The sequence below is a fragment of the Petaurus breviceps genome, unplaced genomic scaffold, assembly GCF_028583685.1.
Source record: "Petaurus breviceps papuanus isolate PSGF00001 unplaced genomic scaffold, PetGlider_PUasm1.0 90845, whole genome shotgun sequence".
Lineage (NCBI taxonomy): Eukaryota > Metazoa > Chordata > Mammalia > Diprotodontia > Petauridae > Petaurus > Petaurus breviceps.
The window spans coordinates 4,729,587-4,746,723 of record NW_027187359.1 but is presented as its reverse complement, the minus strand read 5'-3'; the positions used below and the strand labels follow the sequence as shown (position 1 = coordinate 4,746,723).

At 38.9% G+C, this 17,137-nt stretch overlaps 1 protein-coding gene across 1 annotated transcript in view; it reads left to right on the top strand.

Annotated features, from left to right (window-relative positions):
* ADCY3 (adenylate cyclase 3) overlaps positions 1-17,137 on the top strand; it is a 136,650-nt gene that overhangs the window by 70,984 nt on the left and 48,529 nt on the right. Inside the window, exons 4-6 of the mRNA XM_069071985.1 lie at positions 8,915-9,045; positions 10,558-10,669; positions 11,130-11,257. Of these exons, the coding sequence (XP_068928086.1) occupies positions 8,915-9,045; positions 10,558-10,669; positions 11,130-11,257 (371 nt within the window). The remainder of the gene's footprint in view (positions 1-8,914; positions 9,046-10,557; positions 10,670-11,129; positions 11,258-17,137) is intronic.

Here is a 17,137-nt window from a genome sequence, read left to right as displayed (position 1 = left end):
CTTCAATCTCCAGATCTGGGATTCTGGATAATGATAAATTTTAATCTCTTCCAGCTGCAATCTATAATCTTATGATAGTTTGAGAGTAGTTGAATGAACCCTAGCTCTGAGGCATTAAGAATTCCCCAAGGCTAGGACCCTCAAGGACTGAATAACAATTTTGAAGAATTTGGGAAAATAGAACTTGGGACAGGTTGTAGCTTCTTAGTTGTTGGGGGCTCTTTAGTGTGCCTACTTCTCAGACTTTAGGGATGAGCTGGATTCCTCTCTCTTCTGCTACCTTTATCCTGACTTGGTCAACGTTCTTATAGCCCCAGCTGGGACAGGTGGAGAGGTGGAGAAGGGATATTATGTAACAAAGGAAGAATCCAACCTGGCCTCTGTTTTAAGGCGTTCCAGTAACTCCATTTTATAGAAGGTCAAGGAGAAGAGGGGATGACCAGATCTTTTCACTGTACTAGAATCTTTTTGTTGTAGAGAGTTGGCGGTGGGACTTCAGCTGAGATTTGTTATTATTTTAAATATTCAATAAATAGGATCATGGGACCATGGATATTGAGCGTAGGGGACTTCTGAGGCTTTTGAGTTCAAGCCCATCATTCATTCATTCATTCATTCATTCATTCATTTATTTATTTATTTTGCCTTTTTTGGAGGACAATTGGGGTTAAGTAACTTGCCCAAGGTTACACGGCTGGTTTTTTTGTGTGGGTGTTAAGTGTCTGAGGCTGGAACTGGGGTCCTCCTGACTCCAGGGCCGTGCTTTTACTCACTGTGCCACCTAGCCACCCCCAAGCCCATCATTTTTACATATGGAAATGCTAGTGTTGGGGAACTCTTGGCATGGGAGCTTTTTCTACCAGCAACAGATCCCAACCAAAGTGTTAGTTGCCTGAGATTCAGAGAGGTTTAGTGACTTGCTCAGAGTCACACAGTTAATTTAAGTGTCTGGATAGGCATACCCAGATCTTCCCTGCTCCAAGCCCAGCAGTTTATCCACTATATCCCACTGCTCTTCCGGTTCTGTAATGGGGAGAGATGAACTGAATTAGTCCTGTACTAAGAAGTAACGAGACCCAGATTTTCATCTTGTTCTGCCGCTAACTTGGCATAGTAACCTCGTGTTTCTAGCTCTGTTTCCTCTGTAGAATAAAGAAATTGGTCCTGCTTATCTCTAATTCCATCCCCAACATTCTGTGAATGACTCCAGACAACACAAGTGCCTCAGCATTGTTGGGATTATTTTGGATTTGAGTGTCTTTGAGGTTCAAAGATGGTACCAGAAGGATTTTACAGAAAGAAAGATTATTAGGACAGATCTAAAGCTTAGTCAAAGAGGAACCTTTAGACTGTGAAAGATGAGGATGTGGCAAGAGAGGACAGAATGGAAGAAGAGAGGACCTGGAAAGGTGATATTTGATGAAAGAAACTGGCCATCCTGCATTCCACTGTTAAATTAATCTTCCTAAAAGATCAATTTGACTATATCCTTCCTCTTGTCTGGGATCTCTTCTCCCTCCTTTCTTTGGGCCTCCTTTTTTTTTTCTTTTTTTTTGCCTTTTGGAGGGCAGTTGGGGTTAAGTAACTTGCCCAAGGTTACACGGCTAGTTTTTTTTTTGTGTGGGTGTTAAGTGTCTGAGGCCAGAACCGAACAGGCTCCTCCCTACTCCAGGGCGGGCGCTTTACTCACTGCTGCCACCTACGTGCCCCATGGGGGGCCTCCTTTTTCTTATGTGTAAAATAATGTTTTGGACCATTTAATGAATCAGCAAGCATTTATTAAACACCTATGATGTTCCAGGCACTGTGCAAGGATGAGAAGAAAATAAAAGTCCCTTAGCAGAACCAAGAAAACATTGTATACATTAACAGCAATACTGTTGGAAGATTAACTGTAAACAACTAAGTTATTCTGAATATTTTAGACTCAAATCAACCACAAAAGACCTGTGAAGGAAGATGTTATCTACCTCCAGAGAAAGAACTGATAAATAGAAGTATGCATAGTAGGATTTTACATCCATTCATCCATCTATCTATCTATCTATCTATCTATCTATCTATCTATCTATCTATCTATCTATGTCAAATGGTGGCCTTCTCTAGTGTGAGATGGAGAGGAAGGGAGATAGTTTGGAACTTAAAATGTAACTAGAAATAAACACATAAATAAAATGCTATGGAAAATACACCTACTATTGAGGAATAGAAAGTGTGTGTGTATACACACATACATACATATACATATATACACATATGCATATATACACACACTGAAAGATGCTCTCAAAGGTTCCTGCCAGCTCTGAATCTGTGATCTCATGATCCCTCCACATCTGTCCAAATCCTCCTGCCCTTTTAGGTCCAGCTTCAGTCCCACCTCTTCCTTCAAACCTTTCTTGAACATCCCAGCTGAAAGCTGTCAGATTATCCTCTATAGGAAAAAACTCTTCACCCTTAGAGCTATCTCAAGGTGGACAGGATGCTGCTGCTAGGCCCCTCCCACCCCCTTTGCTGGGCATCCTCCAGCAAGGCTAGAGAACTTGTTACAGAAGGTGTCATGGTCATTCCTTTCCAGGAATGGATTAGACTGGATCATCAGGGAGGCCCTGTACAACTCTGAGAGCCTGTGATCCTGGGACCAGAATCCTCTCCTACCCGTACTCTTGTCTTTACCCATCATTTGGTACTGAGTGTCCTCTGCCTTTCCTGTCAGTCATTTGTTCACAAGACTAGATGGTAAGATCCTGGATGGCAGGGATTGTGTCTTATTCATCTTTGCTTCACCTTGGCTGCTGAGCACAGAATGGGTGTAATAAATACTCATTATTTAATTGGTAGATAAGACCAGATCTCCTCCTAAACCTAAGACATACCAGCTTCCTTTTTAATTTATAAAATTGTGTCAGGTTTCTAGAATCAAATCAGTCAATCAAAAAACATTTATTAAGCACCCAATAAGGAATTGTCTTACTTTATTATTGGTACCCCCAACACTTAGCACAATGCCTGGCATGGAGAAAATGCTTAAAAAAACACTTGTTGACTGACTTAGTGATTATTCTATGCCAGGCACTGAGCCAGGTGCTGGGGTACAAATATAAAAGTGAGACCTCAGAGAGCTTACATTCTAGAAACTATAAGAAGATTAGGCCCTTGTCTTTATAATCAAGATCCAAGCAGCTTCTGCAGAATAGTGGGGCTCCTCCTTCTATACTCTCAGTGGCACAAAGGATAGGGAGCCCCAAATTCAAACCCTACCTCCCTGGTGGCTCCTTTCTCAGTGTAAATCATTCACCTCACAGTGGTACTGATGATTGCTTTCTCCTCTCAAGACTCCCTGAGACTCCTCCTTGGGTACCTCTTGGCAGCTGGCTAGGGCACCAGGTCTCTGGGTTCTCTTAAAATTCCTCCCAAGCCAATATTCCCAGTAACCTGGGAGAATGTGCTTCTTGGTTCCCATTAGATGGGTTTTAGGACAGCCCTGGGGTCATTTAGTCCCTGTTGAAGATTTCCCTCTTCCTTTGAGAACACAGTATGGATGGGCATGGGGGGAGTATCCCTGAACACACACACACACACACACACACACACACACACACACACACACACACATACAGGAGGCAGTGGGGAGCCAGGGTTTCAGATGTGGCTTGCCTACGTCGATGGGCACCTCTAGAGACATTGGCCCAGATACTGTTGCTACCTCCACAGCTCCTCAGGTGCCATCAGGGCACGATGCACTGGGCTTATTTTGATCTCCCATTCCACAGCTTTAATGAAGTTTGCCAGAGTCTTCAAGGCCATAAGGTACATCGCTATGGAAATGAAAGATGGATATTAACAACCATACTGAGTTAGGTAAACCTAAATTTACCATCGCTTATATTGGAAATAAAAAAAAGCATTTTCTGCCATTAAATTAGAATAGACCATGAATCAATTATTACCGCATAATAATATTGTATTATATCCATATACTTCATCCTAGTCCTAAACTCTGCTACTTATGAGTTGTGTGACTTTGGGCAGGTTGCTTCACCTCTATGCCTCATTTTCTCCATCTGAAATATGGGAACAATGATATATAATTAACTCAGTAAGCACTTCGTTAGCATAATGGATGGAGCACAGAGCCTGGAGTCAGGAAGACCTAAGTTTAAATCCAGTTTACTTACTAGCTGTGTGACCCTGGACAAGTCACTTAACCTCTGGCTGCCTAAATTTTCTCATGTGTAAAATGGGGCCAATAGCACTTACCTCCCAAGGTTGTGATGAGGATCAAATGAAGCAATATTTCAAACTTTAAAGTACTATATAAATGCTAGCTATTATTATTATAAATTAGCTGTGGCCATGGGTAAGTCATTTGACCTTTCTGAGTCTCATTTTTCTCACCTATAAAATACAAGCAATGATGCTTTTATTATCTGCCTCACAGGATCTTATGAAGAAAGTACTTTGAAAACCATGAAATACAAACACATATGTATGTATGTAAGATATATATATATATGAATGTGTATGTATGTACATATATATGTACACATGGAGAGAGAAGAGAGAGAAAAAAGAAAGGAAGGAAAGAGAGGGGGGAGGAAGAGAGAGAGAAAGAGAGAGAATGAAGAAGACTAGCCTTTTAGTCAGAAAGATCTGGATTCAGGTGGCCTCTGATACAACTATGTGACCACAGGCAAGCTAATCAGCCTCTCATTGTCCCTTCTTTAGAATATAATTCTGAGAAAATCTGGATAAAGCTTAGGTGTGGCTTTAGGTTTTTCCCAAAGTTAGTTAACAGGTCCCCAATTCCTGAATTATCACTGATGATTATCACAACATGGACAAAAGGTTTGGTAATTGTTTCTTTCCTCCACCACAAAAAATCAAAAGATGCAAAAGACTCACAGGAACCCAAGAAAAAATACAGAAATATAACATATAGCCCTAAAATATCACATGAGCTTCATTAGACTTCTCTTTGAAGATAAAGACACTTTTGGGGAACTGTTTGATATTTATGTTGTCTATACTTTTATATAGTGTTGTTGTCTCTTTAATTAGAATATGGTCTCCTTGTGAGTAGGGATTTTTCCATTCGTTGTACTTACATTTCCATTACCTCACACAGTGCTTGGCACATTAGCAAATGCTTCATAAATACTTCTTTGTTGATTGATTAAAGCTGTGTTCAACTCTTTAAGGGGCTGTCATGTGGAAAAGGGATTGGATGTATTATTTGGCTGTAGAACACAATATCAGGATCAATGGGTAGAAGTTACAAAGAGGTAAAACGGAGACTTGCTGTCCCAAACAACTTTCTTTCAATTAGAGTTGTGGAATGGGCTGCCTCTGGAGATGGTGGCTTCTTCTTTCTTGAAGGTCTTTAAGAAGAAGGTCGATGACTCTGTATCCAGAGTTAAATAGAGAATTCCTTTTATGTATGGATTGGAGTATATGGTCACAGACACCTTCCAACTATCAGATTCTGTGATCTGATACAATAACTGTATCTGACAATGTATAGAGTATTCAGTGCCAGTAATGTCCCACTTCTCTGCCATGGGGGAGGTGGTATGTTTCATCATGCCTTCTCTAAACAGTTCATTGGCTTTTCTGTTACTCAGAGTGTTAGACATTCTTTTAGTGTTCTGTCTTTCATATCATTGTAGTCATTGTGTATATTGTTCTCTGGTTCTTTCTAGTCCTTGTCTTTATCGGTTCATATCAATCTGCCTATGTTTCTCTGAATTCCTCATTTCATCATTTCTTACTGCACAATAATGTTGCATTATATCCATGCACGGCAGTTTGTTGTTGTTGTTTTTAGCAATTCCCCAATTTCGAGTTCTTTGCTACTGCAAAGTTTATAGCCATATATTTGGTATATGCTAGAACTTTATTTCTGTATTGATTTCAATGGGGTTTACATTTACTAGTGGGATAACTTTGTCAAAGGCAGGGACAGTTTAGTTACTTTCCTTGTATAGTGACAAAATCCAGAACAAATGGACTACTTCATAGCTCCACTGACAGTGCATCAGTGTTCCTGTCTTCTCACAGCCCCTCCAACATTGTTTGCCCCATATTTTGTCATCTTTGACATTTTACATGGTTTGAGGTGAAACCTCAGAGTTGTTTTATAGCTAAATGTTTAGACATAGTTCAAAAACTAAGATTTTCAGCACCCCCTGTTCTTTTCCCTTCTTTGCTACTATTACTTCATAAGCAGAAGACCACCCTAGGGCTGAGGGCCATTTTACACATCTCATTGTTGGTAATCAGAGCTAAATAATTAATCACCAACTGGCCAACCTATTGATAACAAGTCTTTCTGTATTTAACTACTCTGGTTCACAAAAAGCAGATGTAGTTGAATATGCTGCATTGGGAGGTATTAGGTTCCTCCACCCTTGAGGACTTCAAGGGACTTGATGGATATTAGTTGAAGATGCTATAGAGTTGGTCAATTATAGGTTGGATTAGGTGGTTTCTAGGATTCCTTCAAACTGAGATTGTGTTACAATCCATGAAACAGTCTTTCTTCTCTCCTTCATTCTCCCTGCCCTCACCAAAAACACTGAGCTCACATAGACCTGTGTTCAATCCTGGGGGCTAATTTAAAAAAGATTAGTTTCTCTCTTTGGCCCATTGTCTTCTCCCTAGAGTACAATTCTGGTGTAATCTGGATAAAGTTTAGGATTTAGGTTTTCCCCAAAGTAGGTAACAGGGTCCCCAACTTCTGAATAGGCATTGAATGTAAAATGTGGGGAAAGCCTTTCTTTTTTCCTAGCACAGAAAATACAAAAAAGGACTCAAAAGAGCCCATAAAAAGATAAGAGAAATATAATGTCCTCAAATATTATATTAGACCCATTAGATTTCTCCTTGAAAGTAAAGACACTTTGTGGGATTATTGGACAAATATCCCTCATTCACCTCAGATTTGTACCATTTGATTAGCTCACAGCAATATCATGGAGGTCCCAGCAAGGTCCCAGTTTTCTGTCCCCACCATGATCTGGCTTTAGTTCTCTAGCTGCAAGTTAATCTTTTTCCTTATCAAAATTTCAGGCTGTTGAAATCTTTTCCCTCTGAAAGTTTTATGGCTGACATTCAAACTCAGGAACTTCACATCTCTTGGGAACTGTAAAACTTGAGAACTCTCAAATTTAGGATTATCCATGAGGGAATCCATGAGACTTTTAATATCCTTTCTAAAAATTGCTCATCTATGACCCATTCTCAGAAAAAGAAACAGAAGGACAAGGCATCCAGGAAGCAGAGGGCCAGGAGTTTGTTTGTCAGACTGGCTTAAGCACAGGTTTCAGGGTATTTACTATGTTCTTCAGTTGGGAATGTGCCAGGGTTGGGGGTGTGGGGAGGTAGTGCTGAGGAAGAGAGAAATCATCCCCTTCCTTGCTGTACTCTGATCTGGAAGTCCAAGGGTGAACAAATGGGAAGGAGAAATAAAGTTGAACCATGTCATGGAATCAGGAAAGGGGAGCAACTCCTCTGACAAGAGTCCATCCTCCTGAGCCTCAGCTGATCAGCAACATCTACCTCCTGTAATCTCATCAAGTTAGTATTGGGCCTGGGGGCAGAAAGGAATTCATAAAATTGATCAAATTCATTCTCTGTACTCTTTCTTAGTGACTTCTTCAAGTCCCATGGATGCAGTTATCTCTATTTAGATGACTCCAAAATCTATATACCTAGCCCTAGTCTCTATTCTGAGACACCTGTATTTCTAGCAGCCTGCTGGACACTTTACTTGGATGTTCCAGGGGCATCTCAAACTCATTTATAAGCAAAAACTCATTATCTTTTCCCCTAAACCAATCCCTCCTAACTACCCTATGTCTTTTGAGGATGCCACCATTTGCCCTGTGTCTTTTGAGGATGCCACCAATTCTTCCAGCCTCCCAGATTCATACCCTGGGAGTCAACCTTAAATCTTCAGTCTCACTCCCCACCCCTCTCCCCACCCCACTTCCCTCCTTTCCCTAGCCATCTAACCAGTTGCCTTCCAAGCCTTGTTGATTCTGTCTCCCCATCTGACTCCCTTCCACTCATACATACCACAACCACTGTGGCTCTCATCGCCTTTTATATGGGATTTTGCCAGAATGTCTTAACTGGTCTCCCTTTCTCCTTTTTCTCCCCTCCCCAATCCATCTTCTATACAGCTGCCAAATTCATATTCCTAAAGCATGGGTCTAACTACATCAGCCCTGTGCAAAAATCCCTTTAGCGGCTCTCTGATACTTCTAGGCATTTAAAACCTTTCAGTTTGGCGCTAGGCTCTCTTTCCAAACTGAATTACACATCACTCCCTTTCATGCACCCTGCATTCTAGCCAAACTTGCCTGCTTACTGTCCCATCTACATGCTATGCCATCTGTTGGTTCTCTGTCTTTGCACAGGATATGTCCCATGCTTAAAATGTGATCCCTCCTTAACTCTAGATCTTGGACCCCCTAGCTCCTTTCTAGGCTCAGCTCAAATACTATCTCTTTCATGAGGTCTTCCCTGAACCCCTCAGCTATTATTGCTTCCCTTCATCCTACAAATACTTTGCACTGTATTTATCTTGTAATAGTTTAAATGTGCTTATTTGTGTTTGTGCTGTTTCTCCCAGTGGAACACAAATTTTTGGAGGGCAGGAACTATTGTTTTTCTCTCTGTTTCCAGCACCAAGGACAGCGCTTTTCACTTAAACACTTACTGCTTGAATGACAAGGGCCTCCCTTATCCCACCCTCCATTGCAGTGATTCTTGAGTCCATCGTTGAGACTATACATGGAGAACAAATTGAGATAACACATGCCATAAGAATAAGTGAAAAGTTCCTATTGGAAAATTCAGGGTCTGATCCTACTTTCCTCTGCCAATGCCCTTCTTTTTCTTCTTACAGGAAAATCTTATGCTTTCCATCTTACCCAAGCATGTGGCTGATGAGATGTTAAAGGACATGAAGAAAGATGAGAGTCAGAAGGACCAACAACAGTTCAACACCATGTACATGTACCGCCATGAGAATGTCAGGTATTCCTGGCCCCAGTCCATGACCCAGAATGCCCTGGAAGATAGACTCCCTTCTAGAGCGGACTGTGGTGACTGTTTAACAAGATCATCGACCACAGAAGAGTGCTAGAAGGGGAAAGGAGATCTGAGCACCACTGAGTGCTATGCGAGGGCTAGCATTTAGAATAATTTCCCCCAGGGACTTGAGCCCTACTATGAAATGATGCCCCACTCCTTCCATATACTTAAGTACTGGCATCATGGTATTGTACCATGGAAAGAATGTTGGACTTGAATTCAGGAGAGAACTGGGTTTGATTCTCTCACTGGCTTCTCCTAGCTAGGTGATAGTGGACCTCTTTGAGCCTCAGTTTCCTTATCTGTAAAATGGGGTCACTAATACCCAGCTTACAGGAGTACACTGAGAATTACATGAAATAACATGAGTAATGCCCTTGGTAAACATCAGAGCCATATGAAAATACCAATTTTTGTCTTCAGAGCAAGAGGTAAAGGGGAAAATTGGAAGGATCCCTTGGAATAGGTATCATAGGATGAGTTCAGCTTCCCATTCTGTCCCTTACTAGCTGTGTGACTATGGGCAAATCATTAGCTTCTCTGTGCCTCAGTTTCTTCCTCATTCACAAAATAGAGACAATTTTCTTTGTCCTGCTTACTTCATAAGACAAGGAAATTCTATGTAGACTACAAAGCACTAGCAGATAGAATCTATAGCATAATTATATAAGTCTTGAATTCTTAGCTGAATCTGTCACTTCCTAGCTGAATTGTGGGAGGGGATTCATTTAATGTTGGGAGGGGAATTGATCATCTCCTGCATGATTCTTTTCTTCTCTCCCCTATTTTTTCTTCCTTCAGTCATCTTAGAGTGGGAAGTCAGGGGATGGGGAAAGGATCTGTAGGTGGATAGTAATAGCTATCCAAAATGGCTAGCTTTTTTGATAGCTTTAAAGTTTGCAAAGTGAACATATAACATACATTATTTCCTTTGATCCTCAGAACAATCCTTTGAGGTAGGCACTATAATAACCCCCATTTTGCAGATGAGGAAACTGAGTCAGAAAGCAGTTAAATTACTTGTCTAGGGTCAGACAGCTAAGTAAGGGTTTGAACTCAGGTCTTCCTGACTCCAAGTATCCACTGAACCACTTAGCTGCCTCTAGGCAAGCCCTAGGATAACTTGAAAGGATCATAGTCCTAAATTAGCTATGAAGAATCAATCAACCAGTACATATTTGTTAAAGTCCTACTATATGCTAAGTACTGTGTTAGATGCTAGGAATACAAAGACAGAAACAGAGCAGCCCGGTCCTCAAGAAAGTTGCATCTGATAAAGCTTTAGGTTCAACCAAGCCCTTTAAAACATGATATGAGACCTGGAGCTAAGCAAGACCCTCGAGGTCATCTAGTCCAGGCTGCCTCATTTTATAGATGAGGAAACTGAAGCCTGCCCATTGGGAGGCTTGCATTTTGAAATGTCTGTGGCTATAACCCTTTCCTCTTTTTCTCCAGCATTCTGTTTGCTGACATCGTGGGTTTCACTCAGCTCTCTTCAGCCTGCAGTGCCCAGGAGTTGGTGAAGCTGCTCAATGAACTCTTTGCCCGCTTTGACAAGCTGGCAGCTGTAAGTATACCATGTTCTCTCTCCTCTTCCAGTGTCTTCATGGGTCTGGAGTTGGCCTTTTGTCCAGATAGCTACCCCTGTTTTCTTCCACCTGTCCTATGCTTTACTAGCTCTCTTTCCCCTGGACTAAGTAATAGACAAAAACCTCCCTGGCTTCCTTTAAGTCTTAACTAAAATCCCACCCTCTACAGGAAGCCTTCTCTAACCCCTTAATTCCAATGCTTCCCCTCTTTTAATTATTTCCTATTTATCCCGTATACAGCTTGCTTTGTATGTATTTGTCTGCATGTTGTCTCCCCCATTAGACTGTAAGCTCCTTGAGATAGGGGACTGACTTTTGCCTCTTTTTGTATTCTCAGCACTTAGCACAGTGCCTGCCACATAGTAGGTGCTGAATAAATGTTTGTTGATTGATTGAGGGAGTTAGTGAAGTGCAAAGACTGGTTTTTACCTATTTCAGAAATACCACCAGCTGCGTATCAAGATCCTGGGAGACTGTTACTACTGCATCTGTGGGTTGCCTGACTACCGGGAGGACCATGCTGTCTGCTCCATCCTCATGGGGCTCGCCATGGTGGATGCCATTTCGTAAGTGTGGGGCACGCCCTGTCCTGTCCAATTCTCAGAATGGTCTCATGTCCTGTTAAACCTGGGACCCAAGGTCGTCCCTAGATCGGAGGCCTTGGAGGACAGACTGATCCAGGCAGAAAATAAGTTTGTCAAGATGCAGACTTGGCAAAAAGAACATTCATGATTCATAATCCTATGGAGGGACAGGTACAGCCATGAGAAGGCATTGATTGGTTGATGCTCCCTAGGTGAGCCTGGAAAATTCTATGCTCTTTGTGCTACCATCCACCAGAAGCTTTGAGCCTTTCCTGTAGTACCTGAGATTTGATGTTCATTTAGTCAATAGTCATATATTAAGCCAGGTACTGTGCTAGGTACTGGGGATCCAAAGACAAAAACAAATAAACCCTGACCCCCCCCCCCAAATATGTATTCGATTGGGAGCAAACAATGTGTAGACAAGTAAGTCAATACATGAACACAATGCATCATACTATAATGGAAGAAATGTTAGTGGTGGATGCAGATAGAAGACATTAGTTCAAATCTTGGAACTCACTTTGGTACTCTGGGGGACTTTGGCAAGTTGTATCATCTTTTAAGGCTTTAGTTTCCTTACCTATAAAACGAGGCAGGCTGGACCAGATGACCTCCAAGGTCCTGCTTAGCTCCAGGACTCATATTGTATGATCTATTTTAAGTCTAGCAAAATATGTACAAAATATTTTATAAAGACATCATGAAATAAATGGCCCAATACAATGGAGAATGGAATTTAAAAATTACAAATAAATTTAAAGTAGAAAAAATAATATTAAAGTGTTCCTTGTTGAACTCACGCCCCCTCCGGACTGTTTTACCAACTATCCCAGTCCTAGTTTGAGCAATAGAATATTGCCTTCTCCTTGTGTTGGCCACTTATGATATTGGTTCAGTGTGCTAAGGAATTAGCTTTTTGTGATCTACATCAAACTGAATTGGTTGTAGTAGGCTAGTGTTGGTTAATTGGAATATGTTAGTAAGATCTGGGATAAGGCTACAATGTTCATTGGCAGTTAAAAGTCTAGTTCCCAAGTCTCTTTAAAGGACCTTTCTCCAGATTGGATCCACAAGTTACTGATTTGGAGTAAGAATTATCATCCTTCAGCCTTACATTTTTATCAAGCTGTTAACTTTTCAAAACATTCTTATTTTTATTATTATTGCTTAGCACAGTTCTGGCACATAGTAAACACTTAATAAATGGTTATTTTCTCCCTTCTTTTCCTTCATATTATCTCATTTTGTCCTTAAAACAACCATGTGATGCACAAGACGCAAGGTTTTTGTTGTCATCTTTTTAGATTCATTTATTTATTTAAAAAAAATTTTTTTTAAGTTCTGAATTCTCTTTCTCCCATCCACTCCTTCCCCACCCATTGAGAAGGTAAGAAATGTGGTAAGTGAAATTGTGCAAAACATATTTCCATATTAGTCATGTTGCAAAAAAGGAAGAAAAATGAAGAAAGAGAAAAAATATGCTTCAATCTGCTTTCAGACTCCATCAGTTCTTTCTCTGGAGGTAGATAGCATTTTTCGTTGTATGTCCTTTGGAATTATCTTGGATCATTGTTTTGCTCAGAATGACTAAGTCATTCACAGTTAGTCATTGTGCAGTATTGCTATTATTGTTTTCAATGTTCTCCTGATTCTGCTCACTTCACTTTGCAATAGTTCATTTAAGTCTTCCCAGGTTTTTCTGAAATGACCCTGCTTGTCATTTCTTATAGCAAAATAGTATTCCATCACAATCACTTACCAAAACTTGATCAGTCATTCCATGATTGATGGGCATGCCTTTGATTTCTCCTTTGCCATCACAAAAAGAGCTGCCATAAACATTTTTGTACCACTAGATCCTTTTTCTTTTATCTCTTTGGGATACAAACCTACTAGTGGTATTTCTGGGTCAAAGGGTATGCAGAGTTTTATAGCCCTTTGAGTATAGCTCCAAATTGTTCTCCAGAATGATTGGTTGGACCAATTCACAACTCTTCAATAGTGCATTAGTGTCTCAGTTTTTCCACATCTCCAATATTTGTCATTTTCCTTTTCTGTCATATTAACTACTCTGAATTGTTTTAATTAGCCTCAGATTTGTTTTAATTTGCATTTCTTTAATCAGTGGTGATTTAGAGCACTTTTTCATATGACTAAAGATAGCTTTGATTTTTTCTTCTGAAAATGGCCTATTCATACCTTAGGCAATTTATCAATTGGGAAATGACTCATATTCTTATAATTTTGACTCAGTTCTCTATATACGTTAGAAATGAGACATTTGTCAGAGAAACTTGCTGTATTTTTTTTTCTTCCAGTTTCCTGCTTTACTTCTAATCTTGGCTGCATTGGTTTTGTATATTCAAAAAACTTTTTAATTTTATGTAACCAAAATTATCCATTTTACTTTCTGTGATACCCTCTATCTGTGGTTTTGTCATAAATTATTCCCTTTGGGGCAGCTAGGTAGTACAGTGAATAGAGCACCAGCCCTGGAGTCAGGAGGACCTGGGTTCAAATTGAGCCTCAGACACTTGATACACTTACTAGCTGTGTGACCTTGGGCAAGTCACTTGAAGCCAATTGCCTTGCCTTCCCCCCTCTAGAAAGAAAGAAAAAAAATAAAGAAATTATTCCCTTATCCATAGATGTGACAAAATTTTCCATGCTCTTCAATTGCTTTATATCATCTTTTATGTCAAATCACGTATCCATTTTAATCTTTTCTTGGTATACTGTGTGTGTCTATACTTAGTTCCTCCTAAACTACTTCCCAGTTTTCCCAGCAATTTTTATAAAATAGTTAGTGAGCTCTTTCTCTAAAAGCTTGGATCTCTGGGTTTATCAAATAATAGAGTACTGTGGTCATTTACTACTCAGTATTATATGCCTAATCTATGCCACTGATCCACCACTCCATTTCTCAGCCAGTACCAGATTGCTTTCATAATTACTGTTTTGTAATAGCATTTGAGATCTTGTACTGCTAGGCTACCTTCCTTCATATTTTTTTTTATCGATTCCCTTGATATTCTCAACCTTTTGTTTTTCCAGATGAATTTTGTTATTATTTTTTCTAGCTCTGTAATTTTTGGTAGTTTTATTGGTAAGACCCTGAATGGGTGAATTAGTTTAGGCAGAATTGTCATTTTTTATTACATTGGTTTAGCCTACCCATAAATTATTAATATTTCTCCAATTGTTTATATTTGTATGTAAAAAAAGTATTTTGTAGTTGTGTTCATATAGTTCCTGGCTTTGTCTTGGGATACTACTCCCAAGTGTTTTTATATTGTCTGCAGTTATTTTAAATGGAATTTCTCTTTCTATCACTTGCAGCTGGACTTTATTAGCAGTGTATAGAAATGCTGATTTATAAGGGTTTATTTTATATGCTGCAACTTTGCTGAAGTTGTTCATTTTCCCACTAGTTTTTAGTTGATTCTCTACGTATACCATCATGTTGTATGCAAAGAGTGATAATTTTATTTCCTCATTTTGTCTCTTCTAATTCCTCCAGTTTCTTTTTCTTCTCATTGCTATAGCTAGCATTTCTAGTACAATAATGAATAATAGTGGGGATGATGGGCATTCTGTCATTACCCCTGATCTTATTGGGAAGGCTTCTAACTTATTCCCTTTACAAAAAATGCTCACTAATGGTTTTAGATAGATACTATTTAACATTTTAAGAAAAGCTCAACTTATTCCTGTGCTTTCTAGTGTTTTTAATAGGAATGAGTATTGTATTTTGTCAAAAGCTTTTTTTGCATCTATTGAGATAATCATCATTTTGTGGGGTTTTTTATTGATATGGTCAGCATACTAATAGTTTTCCTAATATTGAACCAACCTTACATTCTTGATATAAATCTCACCTGGACATATTATATGATCTTAGTGATATGATCTCCTTGCTAATATTTTATTTAAAATTTTTACATCAATACTAATTAAGGAAATGGGTCTATAATTTTCTTTGTTTTTGCTGCCTCTGGTCTTGGTATCAGCACCATATTTGTGTCATAAAAGGAATTTGGTAGACTCCTTCTTTGCCTATTTTCCAAAATAGTTTATGTATATAATATTGGAATTAATTTTTCTTTAAATGTTTGGTATAATTCATTTGTGACTACATCTTGTAATGGGGATTTTCTTCTTAGAGAGCTTATTTATGGTTTGTTCAATTATTTTCTAAAATAGGGTTATTTAAGTATTCTACTTCCTCTTCTGTTAATCTAGACAATTTATATTTTTGTAAATATTTATCCATTTCACTTAGATTGTCAGATTTATTGGCATATAATTGGGCAAAATAGCTCCTAATAATTGCTTTGATTTCATCTTCATTGGTGGTGCATTCATTCTTTTCATTTTTGATACTGATAATTTAGTTTTCTTCTTCCTTTTTAAAAATCAAATTAACTAATGTTTTATTTTTTTTCATAAAACCAGCCCTTGGTTTATTTATTAGTTCATTTTTTTATATGTTTAACTTTATTAATCTCTCCTTTAATTTTCAAGATTTCCAATTTGGTGTTTAATTGGGGATTTTAAATTTGTTCTTTTTCTAGTTTTTTTAATTGCATGCCCAATTCATTGATCTGCTCTTTGTTTTATTGATGTATGTGTTTAGAGATATAAATTTTCCTGTAAGTACTGCTTTGGTTGCATCTCATACATTATGGTATATTGTCTCATTGTTGTCATTCTCTTAAATGAATATTGTTCCTATGATTTGTTCTTTGACCCACTTATTCTTTAGGATTATTTCATTTCCAACTAATTTTTATTCTGTATTTCCATGACCCTTTATCAAATATAATTTTTATTGCATTATAGTCTAAAAAGGAAATATTTAAAATTTCAGCTTTTTTTCATTTGTTTATGAGGTTCTTAGGGTCTAATACATGATCAGTTTTTTGAAGGTGAGAAAGCTGAGAAAAAGGATATCCTTCTTTCTATTTCTATTCACTTTTCTCCAGAGGTCTGTCGTATCTAACTTTTCTAAAATTCTATTTATCTCCTTAACTTTTATCTTGTTTGTTTTATGATTAGAGGGGAAAGTTGAGTTCTCCCACTAGTATAGTTTTACTGTCTATTTCCTCCTGTAACTTGTTTAACTTTTCCTTTAAGAATTTGGATGTTCGGGGCGGCCAGGTGGTGCAGTGAGTAAGAGCACTGGCCCCAGAGTCAGGAGACCTGGGATCAGTTCTGGGCTCAGATACTTAACAGCCACACAACATAACTGTCCGTGTAACCTTGAGCAAGTTACTTAACCCCAATTGCTTTAAAAAAAAAAAAGAATTTGGATGCTATATCATTTGGTGCATATGTTTAATATTGCTAGTGCTTCATTGTGCATGGTACCTTTTTAGCAAAATGAAGTTTCCTTGCTTATCTCTTTTAATTAGGTTTATTTTTTCTTTTTACTTTGTCTGAGATCATGATTGCTATCCCTGTGCCCCTCCTTTTTTTTAACCTCAGATGAAACATAATAGATTCTGCTCTAACCCCTTATTTTTACTCTGTGTGTCTCTCTGTTTCAAATGTGTTTCTTGTAAACAACATAGTTTTGGATTCTGGCTTCTAATCCATTCTGCTATCTGCTTTCACTTTATGGGTGATTTTATCCCATTCACTTTGAAAGTTATGATTACTGTGTTTTTCCCTCCATCCTATTTTTCTGCTGTTTATCCTTTCTCTACTCCCCTCTCTCCCTCTTCCCTGCTCTCCCTTCTTCTTCCCACCTCTCTCATCCCTCCTCAGAAGTCTGTGTTGATTCTGACCACTTCCTCCCTTAATCTACCCTTCCTTCTATCAGCTTCCCCTCTCTTATCCCCTTCCCCTCCTACTCCC